General features: G+C 37.6%; 1 protein-coding gene across 1 annotated transcript; it reads left to right on the top strand.

The window, feature by feature from the left end:
* Window positions 1-3,137: 3,137 nt before the first annotated feature.
* wdr76 (WD repeat domain 76) lies at window positions 3,138-14,794 on the top strand. The gene is made up of 13 exons (XM_002932952.5): window positions 3,138-3,397; window positions 3,773-4,075; window positions 4,633-4,719; window positions 5,497-5,555; window positions 6,730-6,856; window positions 7,515-7,616; window positions 7,712-7,758; window positions 7,892-8,045; window positions 8,504-8,662; window positions 10,187-10,404; window positions 11,774-11,923; window positions 12,398-12,451; window positions 12,909-14,794. The coding sequence occupies exons 1-13, from the start codon at window positions 3,350-3,352 to the stop codon at window positions 13,162-13,164; spliced, it is 1,764 nt and encodes a 587-aa protein (XP_002932998.2). The 5' UTR covers window positions 3,138-3,349; the 3' UTR covers window positions 13,165-14,794.
* Window positions 14,795-17,968: the final 3,174 nt, after the last annotated feature.

The following is a 17,968-nucleotide window of genomic DNA, read 5'->3' as shown; positions in this document are numbered from 1 at the left end:
CAGCATCTTTTTCTGTGTTGTGTTGTTTTACTGCTAGGGATTCCAGTCTACCCTGTCAAAGTGTACTCTGTTTATGATACAGGAAAATGCAAATAAACCTGCTATCCCCCAGCACAGTAAAGATTGGATGTCCTACAAAGAAAAATGCCTTTACTTTATTGGTTATTTTATTGGCTGCCTCCTGCTCTTTATTTAGTCAACATGCCCCCATCATGAAAGGCTTTAAGCCCATGAAATGTCAATATGGTGCTGCATAACTGATGCACCAACAGTGTAACATGTTTACTCGTAAACATCCATTTGTTCAATTCTACATTTGCTTGGCCTGATTTATAGATAAGCCCCTCTGAGTACATCAGGGGTAGGAGGAATGAGAAGAGAGAAACTGATGTGTAACAGCACTAGAGGGGAATCTCTATAAAGAGGCCATGAGAAAATAGATATTGCAGTTCATGAGCATTCATTTCAGTAGAATCTCTGCCCAAAGGGATTCCACACCCTCCCCAGTGCTATCTCTTTAGGCTTTACATAAATACAAACTCTTCTACACTTTTAGCCCTTCTGTCCCTCCTAAAAAGGGTATAGCCATTAAAATGTACATCCCAGTCATATGTTTCATCCCACTAGGTCTCAGTGATAATAATTATATCATAATTTTCAGCACATGCAATAAACTCCAGTTTATCTGACAAGCTCTGTGCATTAGCCAGTATACAGCCAAGGTTATGGCTTTTCCCTCTGACATTTACATTACATAATGGCGAGAATGGGGGGGGGGGGGGTGAAACCCACTATGCAATGTACTAGTTTTGGATTTATTCAATCAGGCTCAAACAAATACAATAAAAGTGGTGCTTTGAATAGCCCTAAGGCTATGTGAGTTATAAGTTCGCAGTGATATTTATTTCCCCTGGTGATTCTTATTTAAAGGTACCTCCGCAGGGTCCATTCTTAATAGACCTTATAGATGTGATAGACCTGTAACATTCATTATTAAAGCTCCATTTCCAAAACCTGACTGCCTTATGTGCAAAAAAAGATCCTGTTGACCACAATTCCTCAAGCAAGGTGTGGAGGCTGGGTACCACTTTGCCAGTTTATCGGGAACAAAATACCACTGGGGAAAAACTGTGAATTGACACATTGATGGGGCATTGTATCATTGCCAAAATTTTAATGCAAATCCCTCTCCCAGAGCTGGATAAACCTTGTTCCCTTTTTCCCTTACAGGAGTTAAATGGGTTAGGTGGTCATATATAACAGAAATTACTATTTTTGTGGGGACTACCTCAAGGCACTAACTGTTGTAAGGAAGTCAAGATATGTTGTTCCCATGATTTAAAGGTCTTGATATCCCTGGGGGAAAATCTAGGTTGGCTATAAAACATGCCACCGGTTTAGGCGGGAAGATAGTTTCCAGGATGCATTAGCCATGTTCCATATCTTGAGAAGAAAGGGTTAGTTCCTGCAAGGAAGTGTAAGGACCACAGTAATTTCATACTAAACTGCTTATCGGGGTATTTTGTTCAATTCTAACTTATAGTGGGGCCTCGTTCTCCTTATGCCAGTCCACCAAGTCAATTGGGCAACAAGAAATTAATTAGGGATGCCTAACCCACCCATCTGTTGCTTGAAGCTCTGGCGAAATTCAGGTAAGCTTTCCTGCTATCACACACCAATTTATTAAGACCTAAATTAATACAGTAAATGGAGTAAAGCTGACAATTTCAAGGCATCATATCTGCCCAGCCTAGATATTTTGAGGTTGTTCCATGATGTTACCATATTTAGCATTTTTTTGGAAATGCTAGAGCTCTGTATATGGAAGAAAGTTCACTCCCACGTATTTTACACGTTATACACGTTAAGATCTGCTTGTTTGGCGACTAACAAAATTCTAATTTAAAAATCAGGGAGCAGCTATTTGCCAACCCTGGGGCGAGTTTCTCAATTGGCCTTTTGGCAGCATTGCCCCTTATGATATCTTTTATGCAGATTCCTATTATCCAAAAAGCTTTGACACATGGAAAGCCCATCTCCCACAGAGTGATTTTTATGCAAGTCACCAGTAAGTTTCATGCCCATATAAAGGAATGCGACAAGTGGCACAACTACCGACAGGGCCACCATCAGGGGGGTACAATTGTGCCTATTTATATGTACTGCTTATTATAGAGGAGGGCTTTCTAACTGGCGACCCTACAGTTAGCACCATTTGGGTTTTTGCTGCCCTATCACCATTAATGTGGGTATGGTCTTAAAAGTTCTTGGGATAACATGGGTGTGGTTTGAAGTGGGTGTGGTTTAAAAATGGGAGTGGTCAAAACAGGCTTCCATTATCAGCCCCCAACCATTTAGGCCAGAAAAATTCCTGCCCTGTACAACAGAAGCTGGACAGCACTGTTATAGAGTAACATCTTCTGTTTATATTGGGATCCATTTACTAAATTATATCAGTGCCTGATCAATTGTATCAGTTTACGTAACTTATGCAAAAACGTACCTAACTTCCATAACAAGCAATGACAGCACAGAGCAGGGTCAGGTAGATGGGAAGAAGTTAAACATAGGGCAAACCCCACTGACCCCCAATAAACTAACTGAATTATTAGCACATTAATCAATGGAACTCAATATGAACTGCTTATTATAGAGTAACCAGCTGTTTATAGTGCACACAAGGGGCGTGGCCAATATTTTGGTACTGGCACTTGTGTTCATGGGGGGCCCCAAAGTTTCAGATGGCGGCCCTGACTACAAAAGAAGCAAACCCCACTGGTGCTGCACAATTTTGCGTGTGTGGAAAGTACCTGTGATTATATGCAGGGTGGATTTTTTTATTTTTTTTTTTGCAGGCCCAGTCCCGCCAAATTACTCTCCTTACTGACTTCTAATTGCCGCATATTTTACCACAGCTGGTACATATATTTTTGTGAGGCAAATTACATAATTTATTAAGATATATTTTTCAGGAAATGTGTGACTTTTTTGCGGATGGAAGCAAGGGATTAAGAAACTGGTGGGGTTGTTGTTTGGGACACTATGAAGGACTCGAACTATCACTATGTGTGTTTATGAACTGAATTGGACAGAAGGAGCTTGCACCCTGACACAATCATTTAGCCAGCTGACTATGGAAGCCTTGTCACTTCTTGCAACTTTTCCTCCAATGAAACTTTGCGCTTAGACAACGTCACTTCCGCACTGCTATTCCTGGTTATGCAACTTGAAGCGGCGGGAATCTTTTTGAGGCTTAGTAGATGCTCATTCTGGCATTCAGTTATATAAGTGGGAGAGTGTTGCATAAGGAGAGGCTTTGCCTGAGAGGAGAACGCAGGACCGCGCCGCAATGAGTTCAGACATGGAGAGCAAGAAAGCGACAGCGCAGATAGAGCAGGTGAGAAGCAGGATAGACAAAATGTGCGCCATGAATAACAGCAATACTTTTATGAAGACAAAAACAGCGACCCCCCACCCCCTCCCCATAAACTGCAGTGATTGGTTAATTTTTATATTATCACTTTTTCACACAATGTTGCTGTAAATACAACAATTTTGTGAACACACCAACAACTGGCATATTCTGTGAAACAAGTGGACATTCATTGGTGCAAAGCTTGTACCCAGAGCTATCAATTCATACAGTCAAATCCTATTTTATGTGTCTTAGGGAACCAGAAAAAAGATTAACAGCCAATTACTCAAAGGTCTTAAGTAGAAAGTCCGTAAACAATTGAAATATTAAGAATATTTATTTTTTCTTATCCAATAGGAAACTACACCTAAAGACAGTCGGGTTCCTGAGGGTTTACGTCGTAGTACCCGCCGTACCCATGCTGTTATGCATTCTCCTAATAAAGCATGTGTTGCGCCCAATCGTCCACAGAAACGCACTCTAGAGACGGACAAGCTTGAAGATGGTACACCTACTAAGAGATCACGTCTCCCAAAAGAACAGTCCTCAACAAGAAAACACCCCATTGTTTTGCTGTCTCAAGTGAGACCTGAAAATCAGAAGACAGAAACAGACACTCTTCCTGCGCCAAAGAAAAATTATAAACAAAACCCCGAACAGGTAAATGTCTGTTACCTTCGTTATAGCCTTAAAAACATTTAACCTTTTTTTGGTTGTCACTTGCTTTCAATTTCATGTTAAGTGATGCCCATTTCCAGATTTCAAATGGGCATCACTGACCCCAGCAGCCAAGAAACTATTGCTCTGTGAGGCTACAATTTTATTGTTATAGTTACTATAGTTTTTTTTTACTTATCTATCTATTCAGGCCCTTTACTCTTCATATTCCAGCCACTGAATCAAAATACTCCCTGGTTGCTAGGGTAATTCGGACCCTAGTAACCAGATAGCTGTTGAAATTCCAAACTGGAGAGTTGCTGAACAAAAGTACAATAATTAAAAAAACACAAGTAATAAAAAACAATTGCAAATTGTCATAAAGTTTTACTCTCTACATCATACTAAAAGTTAACAAAAAGGTTAACAGCTACAGATGACGGACTCCCTATTTTTAAGTCTTCCTGTCTGCTGGTCACGTTTTGATGAGGAGTAGCATTATTATAGATTTTTATTGTACAAAAAATTGTTACCAGACCTTTATACTTTGTTTTTTGCAGGTTACAGAACTGTCAGAATATGAACTTGAAAGGTTGAACAACATTAAAGAAAATGCAAAGTTTCTGGCATCACTAAAATTACTTGAGGTGTGTTTTTTATTTCCTCTCTCCAAGCATTCCATGTGTTAGAGCCAGACCACTCTTAATTACTTAGTATTTAGTCTGAACCCCTAGCCAACATTGGCAGCCAGATGTAACTAACTTTGAAGGAAATGGTCAAATTATTAGTACTAATAGTTACCTGGCAAATACCCAAATAATGCAGTACAGGTATAGGACCTGTTATCCAGAATGCTCAGGACCAAGGGTATTCTGGATAAGGGGTCTTTCCGTAATTTGGATCTCCATACATTAAGTCTGCTAAAAAATCAATAAAACATTAATTAAACCCAATAGGATTGTTTTGCATCCACTAAGGATTATTTATATCTTAGTTGGGATCAATTACAAGGTACTGTTTTATAATTACAGAGAAAAAGGAAATCAGTTTTAAAATTCTGAATTATTTGATTAAAATGGAGTCTATGGGAGACAGGCTTATACCTGTATAACCTAGTTGTGCTTGCACTAAATCTCTGGCCGCCTTGCACTCCTTATTTCTTTATATTTATTTTTATTAGTTATTTTGAAGTCTTTATTTTTTGGCGGTTTGCCAAAAAATTTCCAGGCTCACTACTCACTAAAAAACTGTTAGTTTTCACACCCGTTGAAATTTTGTCTTTTACTTTACGTTGTACTTGTGTGTGTGTGTGTGTGTGTATGTATGTATGTATGTATGTATGTATGTATATATATATATATATATATATATATATATATATAAATTTCTTTTTTAATTTGAACACTGTATTTGTTTTATTACAGACTGCCTCAAGTCTTAGTTCACCCCCAAAGAAATCAAATCAGACCCGTGGTATTAAAAGGTAATCTGTTCAGCGATTTTTAACATATTTGCTGCAGTTTTAAATAATAATGCAGTTGAGGGACTGGATTTCATATTCATCATATACTGATAACTAAATGAACTGTAGATTTTAATATTACAATAGCCCTATGTAATGTGTTTGTTCAAAAAAATAATCCAAGCCACTCTTAAAGGCATTAATAGAATATAACATCACCCGGCAGGATATTCCACAAACTTGATATAGGGGTGTGCTCCTGTTCTCCCACTATTTGTCTATAATGTCCACCAATGTACTTGAAAAGTTAATGTATTGGCAGGCTTTGCTTGCAAAGTGACGAAAAATACTCTCATGCCTTTTCTGTAAGTTATGACTCATAAATCCAAGCAAGTATTCTGTCAGCATATGGCCACTAGAGGGCACAAGAATTTATTTTTAACAATGTTATGCTGTCAGAGCAAGAAATTGTCTGCACCCATTTTTGTAAATAAGCAAGTTCAGGAGTTTTACTGATGAATAAAAAGAAATTTAAACTTCTAAATAGGGTAAAATAATACATGATAATAGCTAAGCATATCATATGTTTTCTATATGTATGTGGTAATTTTTCTTTGCTATTTGAGACCTGGGTTTCATATGGGATCATATGGGACCATAATTTTCCACAAAACCATTTAATCCTTAAATGAACCCAATAGGATTGTTTTGCCACTAATATGGATTTGTGATGCTTAATTAGGATTAAGTACAGTGTACTGTTTTATTATTACAGAGAAAAACAATCATTTTAAAAAATTAGGATTGTATCTAGTAGAAATAAGTCAAAAGCAAATGCAGTTTTTGAATGTTCTTGAAAATGTTTCACCATTAATCCCTAGTTGAACTGAAGAAGCTGCTTGGATGAGTGGTTTAAACAGTTGCTTTGGCATTCCTGTAATTTAGATCTTTGTGGATAACTGGTCCCATATTACCCTGCATTACAATAGAGGGGTGAACAATACAAAAATATGATATAAATATTTATATAATGTATAATGCCATATAAAAAATTACATTTTAAATGTAAATGAAAAAAAAACACAAGAGGAATGAGGTCCCTGCTCTCTAGAGCTTAGTCTAAAGCTGCCCATACACTCATATCTTGTTTGTGTCCTTTGGTTCAAAGTACATGTACAACTTATTTTGTATTTAGGGAGAAGCAGACTAAGGTGCAACAGGAACCAATAAAACGTCGGTCAATGAGACTGCAGCGAATTGACCCCTCAGGAGCACCACTTCCCAGTGTCATACAGCAGCCAGAGCCAATATTGGAAGAGCATGTAAGTCTGTGTTGCCATAGTTTTATAGTTCTCTGGCTGGAAGTTTAGGTCACTTGTTACAACAAGGCATGTTGTCACTGCATATTTGTCTTTGGCTTCCAGGTGCACCCACCAACTTACCTCTGTCCTGGGAGAAAAGGTGGGGTTCAGTTAGCTTTTCAAGATTTGTACACCAATAAAGATATGTTCTTTTAAATAAAGCAAAGTTTGACTCATAAAGTTCTGCTAGAACACCACTATCTACTTACCCTGTAAGAGTAATGCTTGAGGCGGGAATTTTACCTTGCCTCATGATAGAACCCTTTCTGTACATGCTATGAAAAGACCAAGGGAATTGTACCTGCATGTAGCAAGCAGGTCACTTTCCCAATTGCACTCAGCCATACACATTTTGATTTCTTGCAAAGGAATTATAAAAGGTGATGTTTGTGGCTAGATACAATGGCAGCCTAGCCAGGGCTAAAACTGCAAGCCAGGGTGGAAAGCAGTAAAGAAAACAACATAATTATTAATATTTCCATAAGACACATATAAAAAGAATATAAAGGGACTTCCTGGAACAACCAATCTTTTTTTTTAAATATGCTTCTGGTGTGCTTATTTCTGTGCATTTCCTGTGCTGTTCAGCTAAATAGCTTTTATTTCCCGTGGGCTGCAGCCAGTCAAGCCTCCAGGACCATTGGAGATGGTTCCAACTAACCTTAAAAAAGACTGTAGATCTTTTGAGGAGTTTCTAAAGACCTGGGCATCCATCAGCAAGGTACTTCAATCAAGCTGTCTTTACTGTAAGATTGTCATGCCCCCTGCTGAAATACAAAATAACAGATGTTATTTATTAATTTTTTTATTTAATAGGAAAATGTTAGAAGCTTGAAAAAACAACCAAGCGAGGACCTGAAAAGGTAGGGGAGACTTTTTGTGTTCAGTAGGATTTTTTAATTGTTCCTCCCTTTAGAAATTTTGTTTGTCAAAAAGGAGTATTTTGTGTGTATTTACTGTGCTGCTTTTTATAATTAAAAAAATATTATTCCATAGGTATATGGACAATTTAAAGACCATGACCCTAAGGGAAGAAGGTGTAGCAAAGGTTGTTCAGAACCGTATATTCTCAGTGGCCATACATCCGTCAGAAAGCAGAACCATTGTGGCAGCTGGAGACAAGTGGGGACAAGTTGGCCTGTGGGATTTGGTGTGTATTCCTTCAGTCTGTGCACTATTCAAATTTACAATATTTAAATATTGTATACCCAAGTAATTGGAATCTTTCCAGTAAAACAAGTTTTACCTATACTCATTTTATGTTGTTTAAAAATTAAATTCGAAGACCATTTTCAGATTGTATTAAAATATCAATCTCTACATTATACTGAAAGTTAATTTTAAAGTTAACAGCCCCATTGAAGAGTGAGCTCTTCCCAATTGCTTTTAACTTAGCTGATGCATTCTTTGTAAGAGCAATATATAAAGCAAATATGGTAGCCTCCACTCCTATAAAACTACAAATAAGCGGAGAAAAATATTTGCATAGTGTACCTTCACCTTTTTGGCATAAACAGAAAGTGCTAAATTTTATGGCACATTTGCTGTGGAAACTTTAGCAGTTTAAGATTACTTTTCAACTGTATTTCTGTTGTATTTTCTTTTTAGGCAGACCAGTCTGGTGATAATGGAGTCTATGTGTTTGAACCTCATTCTCGACCAGTAAGCTGTATGTCCTTCTCACCAGTTAACAGTGCGCAGCTCTTTTCACTTAGTTATGATGGCACAGTGCGCCGTGGTGATGTCTGTCACACAGTCTTTGATGAGGTATTGCACCTTTTCTGCTTTAGCACTCATTTTGGATTTACTTAAAGAGGTTGTTACTTTCGATGTCAAAACCACCAACAATGCACTCAGGGGACACAGGCACTGGAGGGTTAACTTCACCTTCCGGGATCCATTTTCCATAAAAAAAGTACAAAGGCCACTGTAAAAGCTACCTGTTAAAGCAGTCCTTCTGCCTCTCTGATCAGTTTTCTGAAGGAATGGGGGTGATCTATTTTGAACCTGCTACACTGAGAATATCCTATATGCTTACATCATCAAGCCCAGGCTTTGCCTCTACTCTGTTGGGCCGATTCATTGGTTGCTAGTACAAACTAACCAGTTGCATAAATTGAAAGGCCATTGATTAATTTCTCCCTTGCAATGGCATCGGCAAACAGAATCGGCATATCACAAATCTAACATACTGTTATGTTGCAGCACATGAAGCAATGTCAGACACAGGAGAGACAGCCAATATTAGTTAGGTCTGTTGCCAGTACTATGTGTGACATATAAGGAAGTAAAAAAGCAACTGTAGTGTTTATAGGGGGTTATTGACCCCCCACCCCCAGCACAGGGTCTGTGCAGACATGAAGGATCAGCAGAGTAATGATTTGTGTATGTTGTACAAAGATGAACAACCCCTTTAATTGTCATGTAACACTGGAATATACAGGCCAAAGGTTAACTGGACAGGTGTTATGTCACCAGAGGGAGTCACTCATTTTCATTTTTTTTTATTTTTTTTTCCAGTCACTGCTGGCACTTTTTTTTTTTTTTTCATTTTTGTTGCATCGTTACTTAAGAGGAATGGACAAGACCCGTGACCCCCTTCGTTTAGATATTTTATGCTTCATTGGATATTAGTCTTCACATTTGGGCAGGCAATACACATCAGACATGAAACATTATAGTTAATCTGGCTATACACATACCAATAAAATCACATGAAACCTAGTTTCGTAAGGTTGTCGGACTGTGTGCGAGCTCTGAATTATCATCATGGTAATTTTTTTTACCGTGGCAATCAGTCGATTAGTCAATCGGCCAGCTTAGAAAATTTAGGTTGGCTAACGAAAAAATCAGCACAGTATTGGCCGATATCCTTGGGGGACCTACAATGGAAGTCACTCTAGTACGACTGGTGTCTTCCAACTATTTTGTGTTCAGAACATCCTTTGATTTGTATTTTAAGGGCTTTATCCTACAATTTCAGTCTGAATGTTAGTTTCAGATCATTGCATTTATACGTACGAGCGATATCCAAGCGCCTGTCAGAAGAAGAATAAAATCTGAATGTGTATAGCCACCTTTAGTAATAAAGTACTTACCGTGTTACCTGTGTTGTCCTGTCTACTATGTTTAGCACTGTTGCCTTGCACACATCTCTACTAATCTATTTCTATAAACCACTTATAATTATCTTCAAGTCCATTTTTATGTGGAAGAAAGGAATTGTAGACTTTGTATCTAATAATATTACAATGGCTTTTTGTGATTTTATCAAAATGTTTGACTTCACAGGTTTATCGCGATGAACAGGACAGTTTCTCCGCATTTGACTTTCTCTCAGCTGACTGCTCCGTCTTGCTTGTTAGTCAGTGGGATTCCTGCCTCTCTGTAGTGGACTGCAGAACACCAGGAAAATCCTGCGAACAAAAAGTATTTCTAAACATGAGGAGTGCCCGCACTATAAGTGTACATCCTGTGAACAGAGACCTGTGTGTTGTAGCAGGAGCTGGGTAAGTAAATTAGTCTAGTTAAGATTAGTTGTCTCCAGCTAAATTGCTTTGGCTAACAAATTGATACTTTTAATATAGGATAAACTTCTAGGAGGCTTCTGTTTCATTAATCTTTTTCTTCACTTGTTTTGTTTGCAGTGGTGTGACAGTGCTGTATGAAGTACAAATTAATATATGAATTTATGGAATGCTGAAACTAGGTCACAAATTGTAATTTAAGCATTAGTTGTGATTTAATTAACCTGATTGTTATTTTTGGAACTAGAAGCCTACTTGCCATATTTTCATCTGTCAGGTGGGTGTAGCTAGGGGTAGAAACACCCTGTCAGCAATCCGTGCTTTAAACCCACATTTATCATACAGTGGCTTTTGTACTGCCAGGATTTTGCAAATGATTTTAAAAAGTCATCATAAATGTTCTACTAATAATCCAGCTTGGTGTTTGTTTGTTTTTTAACAAGAACTTACATGTTTATCTATCTCTCACCATCTTCATAGATCGTTACTGAAATTATAATTAAATTACAACTATGGTTAAAGATGTATGCTTATATCTTTAAGTAATACCTTTACCATTATATCATTTTTTACATTGCATTTATAGAAAGATGTATAGCAACAAAAAGTGTAATTAAATATCTGTGCACAGTTTATAAACTCTGTGTAGAAGTAGCAGCAGATACTGTTCATATAAGTGAAACAAGGGTACCGCTTGTACATACAGTAGGGTAAAAGGAGGTAGCCACTTGCTGAACTGTTTGTATTTAAAATGAATGTAATTAATGTCTTGCTTATTCTATTGTCTTCCTGGATTAATGTGACACATTTTTATAGAGACCTGCTAAGTTCAGAGGTGTATTTTCCCTTTAAAGTGGTTATATGGTTATATAGTGGTATTAGGCAAGACTGGATGGTGTTAGCATGGCATTATAAAGGCCACATTGTTATGGAGCATATTTTGTTTAAAACAGTTTATTGCACTTTTTATTTTTCATGAAAAGGGCTGTGAAGTTGCTCATATGACATATTTGATTTAAAACACATTTCTGCTTTTTTTAATTAAATATGGTTCAGAACAGGTCCTCTTACTGCAAGAAAACTGTACCAATATGTGTCCAATATATGTGTACATTATGTGTTAGGTACACTGCCAGCCCTAGCTCATGTAGGTTATAATTAAGAAAAATACTACCAGTACCTTAATATTTCCATAGGCTGCAGTACATGTACTTTCTAAGCTAAAGGTGAGGATTTTTTTACTAAGCAAAGGAAATGTAAGCAACATGAAATAAACAACCTGTCCATAATTGTACAGTATTGATATCATTAATGTCTGTTTTTGTAATCACTGCACACCTTTCTTTTCCAGAGATGTTTGTATCTTTGATGTGAGGAAGTTGAAGCAAAAAGCCCAGCCTGTTTTGTCATTAGCTGGACATAGTAAAAGCGTGGCATCTGCGTACTTTTCTCCTGTTACTGGAAACCGCATACTGACTACTTGTGCTGATGACTATATCAGGTAAATGCAGCTCCATATTCCATATTGACAGTAAAGACCTAAATGGTTTCTTTTTTTTTTTTTAGCTTTAATTTGTGTCACTGATGCTTCTAAACTGAAAGCAAGTTGATCTTTTTCTTGAAAATGAATGTGGAAAATTCCGGATGCAACTTAATACTAATCATTACTGACCCTTCTATGATCATGCAAATATTTATATATCTGCCCCTTAGTCTTTCACTTCAATGAGTCAAGAGCAGTTAAGTAAAATTCTTACATGGAAAACAAACTCTGGGGTGTGCTCCAACAGGAAAACTTCATTTTGATCCATCCAGTTTAAAACCAAGCTTTACAGATTACTTAACCTGTGTTGTGATTACCTGAACAAAATACTGTACTAGCTCATCTAATCTATTTTTTGTTGTCCCAAAATCAATTGTGGTAGGAAATTTTCAGAGCACCACATTAATGCAATGACTTCTGTTTTTCTTCCAGAGTGTATGATAGCAGCAGCTTGAGCTCTGCAGCTCCTCTTCTCACTGCACTAAGGTAATGTCTTACTTTCTTATATCCATAATTGTTTTATGAGCTAGGGGGGAAACCACACTAAGTTTTGGCTCGTAAATAGTATGTTCTTACCCAGCCAAGCAGCGGTTTAAATGACTGACTAGAAGCTGGAAAGGGAAGGATCTATATAAAGTAACAAGTAATACAAATATTATTAATAATCCATGCTTTCAGTCCATTTAGATTTATGGTTGCTATGGACACTGATACTTACAATTACATAGCATTTTCGTTTGTGGGTTAAGAGGTAGATTTTAAGGTTATTTAAAAATAGAAAAACCTGTACAAAGCTACTTTATGTGTTCTCCTTTAATGCCCCTTTCTTCTAACACTTGCTACAAAGTAACTAGAATGTGTATGGTTAGATCAGTAGTTAACAGGTGTTAATGTTGCCATGTTTTAAGAAACTGAGCATGTACTTGGCTTATATTCTTTTCAGGCACAATAATAACACTGGCCGCTGGCTAACACGTTTCCGAGCTGTGTGGGACCCCAAACAAGAGAGTTGCTTTGTAGTGGGGAGCATGGCAAGACCCAGACAGATTGAGGTTTACAATGAGAGTGGAAAGTTGGTACATTCTTTCTGGGACTCTGAACACCTTGGCTCTGTGTGCTCCATTAATGCCATGCATCCTACTAGAAATCTGGTGGTAGGAGGAAACTCCAGTGGGAGGCTGCATGTGTTCCATGACTGATTACAGTCACCACAGTGACTTAAAACTTTATCTTCATTCCATCGACTTCAAACATTAAAGGGAAGTGCCTGTGAATATAGTTAAAGGGACTGCCATTAAAATATTCAAACCTCTGTAAAGGTCAAGCTATAAGGACAAATTCCTCCTAAAAGCATTGTTTGTTAATGACTGTATTATAATTTTATCTGCTGAAGAAACATAATAGTATTAAATACAAAAACTTGTTTTTGGGTTTGTTGTTTAAATATGTATGGAAACCCCCATAGTGCCAGGAATGTATCTGGAGCAATGGGTATGTTGCTTCAATAATATAAATAACAATGGAGACAGCTTCAATTTCTAAATATCCTCTAAATCAAACTGTGTATGTGGATAATTGTATATGCATTTGTGTTTCTGTATTAAGTGACTTTTACAAAATGTGCACTTTTAGCTTAAGAAAGCATAATATGACATGCAAATTGCACATGATGCAAAAGGAAGGTGCATGTTAAGGAGTCAAGTTATTATTGTAGGTGGTCTACTTGCTACTTGGCAATATTCAAATCTACTTGAATGGGTTCTGCTTCCTCAGTGTGTCTGTCAGTCTGTTACCCCCCCCCCCCCCATTCCCAGTGTGTTTATGGTAGTGTTATTCTTCCCACCAGTGTGTATATGGCAGTGTAATATAATAACACCCAGTGTCTGTATGGAAAGGTCATTTTCTCTGCCTAGTATTCTGTATGGCAGTGTAATTCTATCTCTTCTTGTTGTTGGTCTGAAAAGGTTACTCTGTCTCCACACCCAGTGTCTGAATGATAGTGTTATCTGTATGGTAACTAACATTGGGGCTGGAAACAGACTCGGACATAGCATCAGCTCGTGTTTTCTCATTACTATTGGTAGAAGAAGAAAAAATGTGTCATCTACACAGAGCAAGCACAAATAGTAGATGGAATTCTGTACCTCTCATTGGAGACCACCCAATACAAAGAGCTGAAAATAAAGATGCACTACACGCCATGTATCACAATACTGGTGTCATGATCTAATAATATCAGGTATGTATAGTAGTGCAAATCAAGGCATACACTCATCGCATATAGTGGTCAACAAATGCTGTGCCAAGCAAGGATGATTAGACATTTATTAGACATTTATAAAATACTGGATTTTTAAGCCTTGGTGAGAAAGCAGAAATATTTTTAGGTATGTGCTCTTATCGATAACAATTTATTGTCACAGGAAAACGTGGATATAGATTGGCATTCCCATAGATTCTCACAATGATTTTTATGTGGCCCCAGAATTTGTTGACTTTTCAAGTTAATCAGCTGAGAACTTCAGGTAAATTTGCAGTATGTTTAGCCATAGGTTATAATGGTATTCATCACCTCATAGCTGCTTATCACGTTTAGGTGTAAAACCTTGAGGGAAAGCTGAAAGTAAAAAAAAACCTTGATATTAATAAATATATTTATGTTTAAAATATATCTTTGCTTCATGCTAAATTTCCTCTCCCTAGTCTGGTATATTTTTATCTGGAAATATCATAGCTATTTTTTTTTTTGTTGTACCTTTGTCCCTGTGTGTTTCTCCCTCTTGCTATCCCCTAACATGACTACAAAGACAGCGCTAGTCATAATTTGTTTTGGCATGACCAGTGCCCTTCAGTGGTGTCAAAGCAAATAAAGGAAAGGGTAGTAAAGTATTTTACACTTTTATGTACTATGGTCAGGGTTATCAGAGATCATTTCCAGTATCAGGGATTTATCTGCTTTCATGCTGTTCTTTTTGGGCAAAAGTGACAGGCTTCTGAATATAGGTTTTGTTTTACAAATATTCCTTACAGCCATGGTGTATAGTGACCCAAGCCGTTGATTACAGCTGAAAAATATATTGCTTTTTCTGTAAACACCTACAGGATCTATTTGCCTATAGTTATTGGATATTTTAAGTACCACTATAAAACCCTCTGGCATTGCCATATCCTAAATGGCAGAATTTACTACAAATTGCAGACCCCCATATTATCAGTTCAACAAGCACTATAGGGTCTCTGTTCTAAATGAGTTTTTATTTGAGGTGATAAAAGCCCTTTAACTCCTGGAAATCTAATTAATGATGAGCATCTTGTACATTGTCTAATAGCCCATACATGTGGAGCAATCTGTTGTGCATGTATGTACATGAGGTGTGTGCGGAGTGGCACATTCCCTGCACATGTTTTCCCAAGATTACTTCTTGCAAGGTGCAGATGAGTGGAATAATGGGTTTGCTTTTCTAGCGAATGCTCTGTTTGTATGGCAGCTGATAAATACAGACAGCTTCTCTGCAGCTTCTTGTAGTGTTCTTAAATGTAGGTGCTGCATGGCCACTGTTCGCTAAGGGCTAATTAAAACTTACTACAGCAAAATATTACCATAGCAAAATATTCTGTCAGTGTAATCAGGATATATGGCATTCTCAATACTGTTCTGTAAAATATAAAATTTTGTACAAATCCGGAAAAGGTTTCAAAGTTCAGATGGACCTAAAAAGAGCTAGAAATCCTAATGGCCACAAGGTTGCAATATGGTATGCCTTTAATGGCCCTTTGGTTCTGTGTTTTTTTTTTTTTTTTTTTTTACTATTTTGGGAGTTCAACGCAAGCAAAAATAATATACAGAGTCCAAGATGTATCATGATATGTCTTTATTTTTTATTGAAAAATACCGTCCAATGCAAGGACTACTTTATATGATTTCATTCCACAAACCTCATGTGGTACTGCAGAAAATCATGACTTTGAATTGGCACAAGGACATGTAATTTGTCTTCTGTATGAGATTCACAGTTGCATTAAGTTTCTTCAGCAAATACACCATGCGGCCCACTGGCTCATGCGTGACCGCACCATGTGCATGGAATAGAAAAATGGACAAGTCTGGGGCAATATGTGACCCGTCTATGCCAAGACAGCAATGAGATGTGTCTAAGACAGCTTCTAATGCTTTATACAGTCACAAAGCAACTCAGCACAGCACCAGAATGAGTCCAGTATTTGTAGAACAAGTTCTAGAAATACATCTGCATAGAAGGATTTAGACAAAGGATGAAAACAAAAGCAAAGTGCCCCTTTGTTGGGTATAGCTAACTGTGGTTATCCAGTTCCTTCCCTAGGGAGCAACATGAAACATGGCTAATGGTTGTGGAAAAAAAACTAGGGTTGCCACCAGGCCAGGGCTGTACCAGCCTGACCAGTAAAAATTATACCTGATGCCAAGGTTATTCATAAGAAAGAGAGAAAGCAAGATTGGTATATTACAGGAAAGGTGGCAACCAAGAAGAAACCAGACTTCTTAGAAAACCTAAATGTGGCCATTGCTAAGGACCTACTGCACTGCCTTTCAAAAACAACAGCAAAATTCAGGCTATAATTATAATAACCCAACCAGTTGCAGACACCATCGCAGCATAATGCTCTTTTCCATGCAAAAGGCAGTATCTACATTTATTCTATGATTTCTGGTCCTTACGTTGAACTTACCAGATTCATTCATTTTTACATCTGAGAAGCTGTTTGGGACTTCTCAGGCATCTAAACTGCTCAGTATATATGTATTTAATGCCTTATGGCTATACAGATACTTAGATGGAAGAGGACAACATGCTTCTGGTGATAAAACAGGACTCCAAGCACATATATACAGGGAGGGTGAAGTAAATGGCTCTTTTGATGCATGTGGCTTATATTTCCTGATCATTTACAAGGCCTCTAAATTATCTACAAGCAAATGGGCTGTAAGTTTACTCCTTTCAGCCCAGTGGGACAAGCTTTGCTAAGCTGAGACACAGACAAGTTGCTGGTCACTCGGCACCTTATGGGTTTTATACTACACCATTTGTCACAGTCTTTCTATAATCACTTTATCAGTTACAGGATTGTTAGTGTTCTAAAATGAGCATCTACAGAATGTTACATTTCCAGTTGTGGTTTTAGTTTTGCATAGTCTAGGGTCGCCCACAGTATGCACAAAGCAGATATGTGCTCTGCCTTACTTAAAACTAAAATGTAGGCCATCTGCAGTACTCTCGCCATTGTGATAAGGGGCAGAGCCAAAATGCCAACATACTGTTGTAAGATTGGAGAAATGGCTGATAATGCTGGCACATATCTTGGGCACAACTTGGCACTGATGTGAAAGAAATACTTTGCCCAAAGGCACAAAAGGGAAAACATTTATCTCCCCTATATTTTTGGCCACTACTCTGCATTGATTCATGTTGAGATTCAAGTAAATGCATCTGCCGCATAGCAGCCTTACTAACAATCCGTAACAGCTGGTAAAAGGGATTATGCACCATGGCATATACTTCTGTGACCTTAGATGCGGTCCCTTCCTTATTATTGCCACAAAACTTTTCTGTGTCTCCAGGTAATGCATCTCTATTAACATTCTGTCCATGTATTTACATAACACGCCAACAGAAAAAATCTAAAAAGCAATAAAAAAAACTAAATGTATTATTAATAACAAAATAATGCTATTTTCTTAAAATATAACCTTGAAAACAGTCTCTGAAATAGAAAATTAAGGTAATATGTTTGGAGGCAAAAATATTCCCACATAGGTAGGAGATGGGACAGGGTCCATTATAGATGAAAGAGGCCAAGGAGAGACCTGCAGCTACTAAGCACGAGAACAGGGAACAGCTGGGGGAGCAGTGTCACCTCAACACAGATCACTCCTCTCCTAATAATGAGTTGGGAGATATGTAGCACTAAATACAGACATTAGGCTCACATTTCTCTCCTGCTACTGCAGAGCATTTTAATCTCTCT

The sequence above is a fragment of the Xenopus tropicalis genome, chromosome 3, assembly GCF_000004195.4.
Source record: "Xenopus tropicalis strain Nigerian chromosome 3, UCB_Xtro_10.0, whole genome shotgun sequence".
NCBI classification, from domain to species: domain Eukaryota; kingdom Metazoa; phylum Chordata; class Amphibia; order Anura; family Pipidae; genus Xenopus; species Xenopus tropicalis.
Note: the sequence above shows the minus strand (reverse complement) of the source record. Positions and strands in the feature narration are given on the sequence as shown.

Coding starts and splice junctions, on each gene's coding strand:
- wdr76 (XM_002932952.5), top strand. CDS start 3,350: ATGAGTTCAGACATGGAGAGCAAGAAAGCGACAGCGCAGATAGAGCAG. Junction 8,046..8,503: donor AAGTTGGCCTGTGGGATTTG/GTGTGTATTCCT, acceptor TTTTCTTTTTAG/GCAGACCAGTCTGGTGATAA. Junction 10,405..11,773: donor TGTGTTGTAGCAGGAGCTGG/GTAAGTAAATTA, acceptor TTTCTTTTCCAG/AGATGTTTGTATCTTTGATG.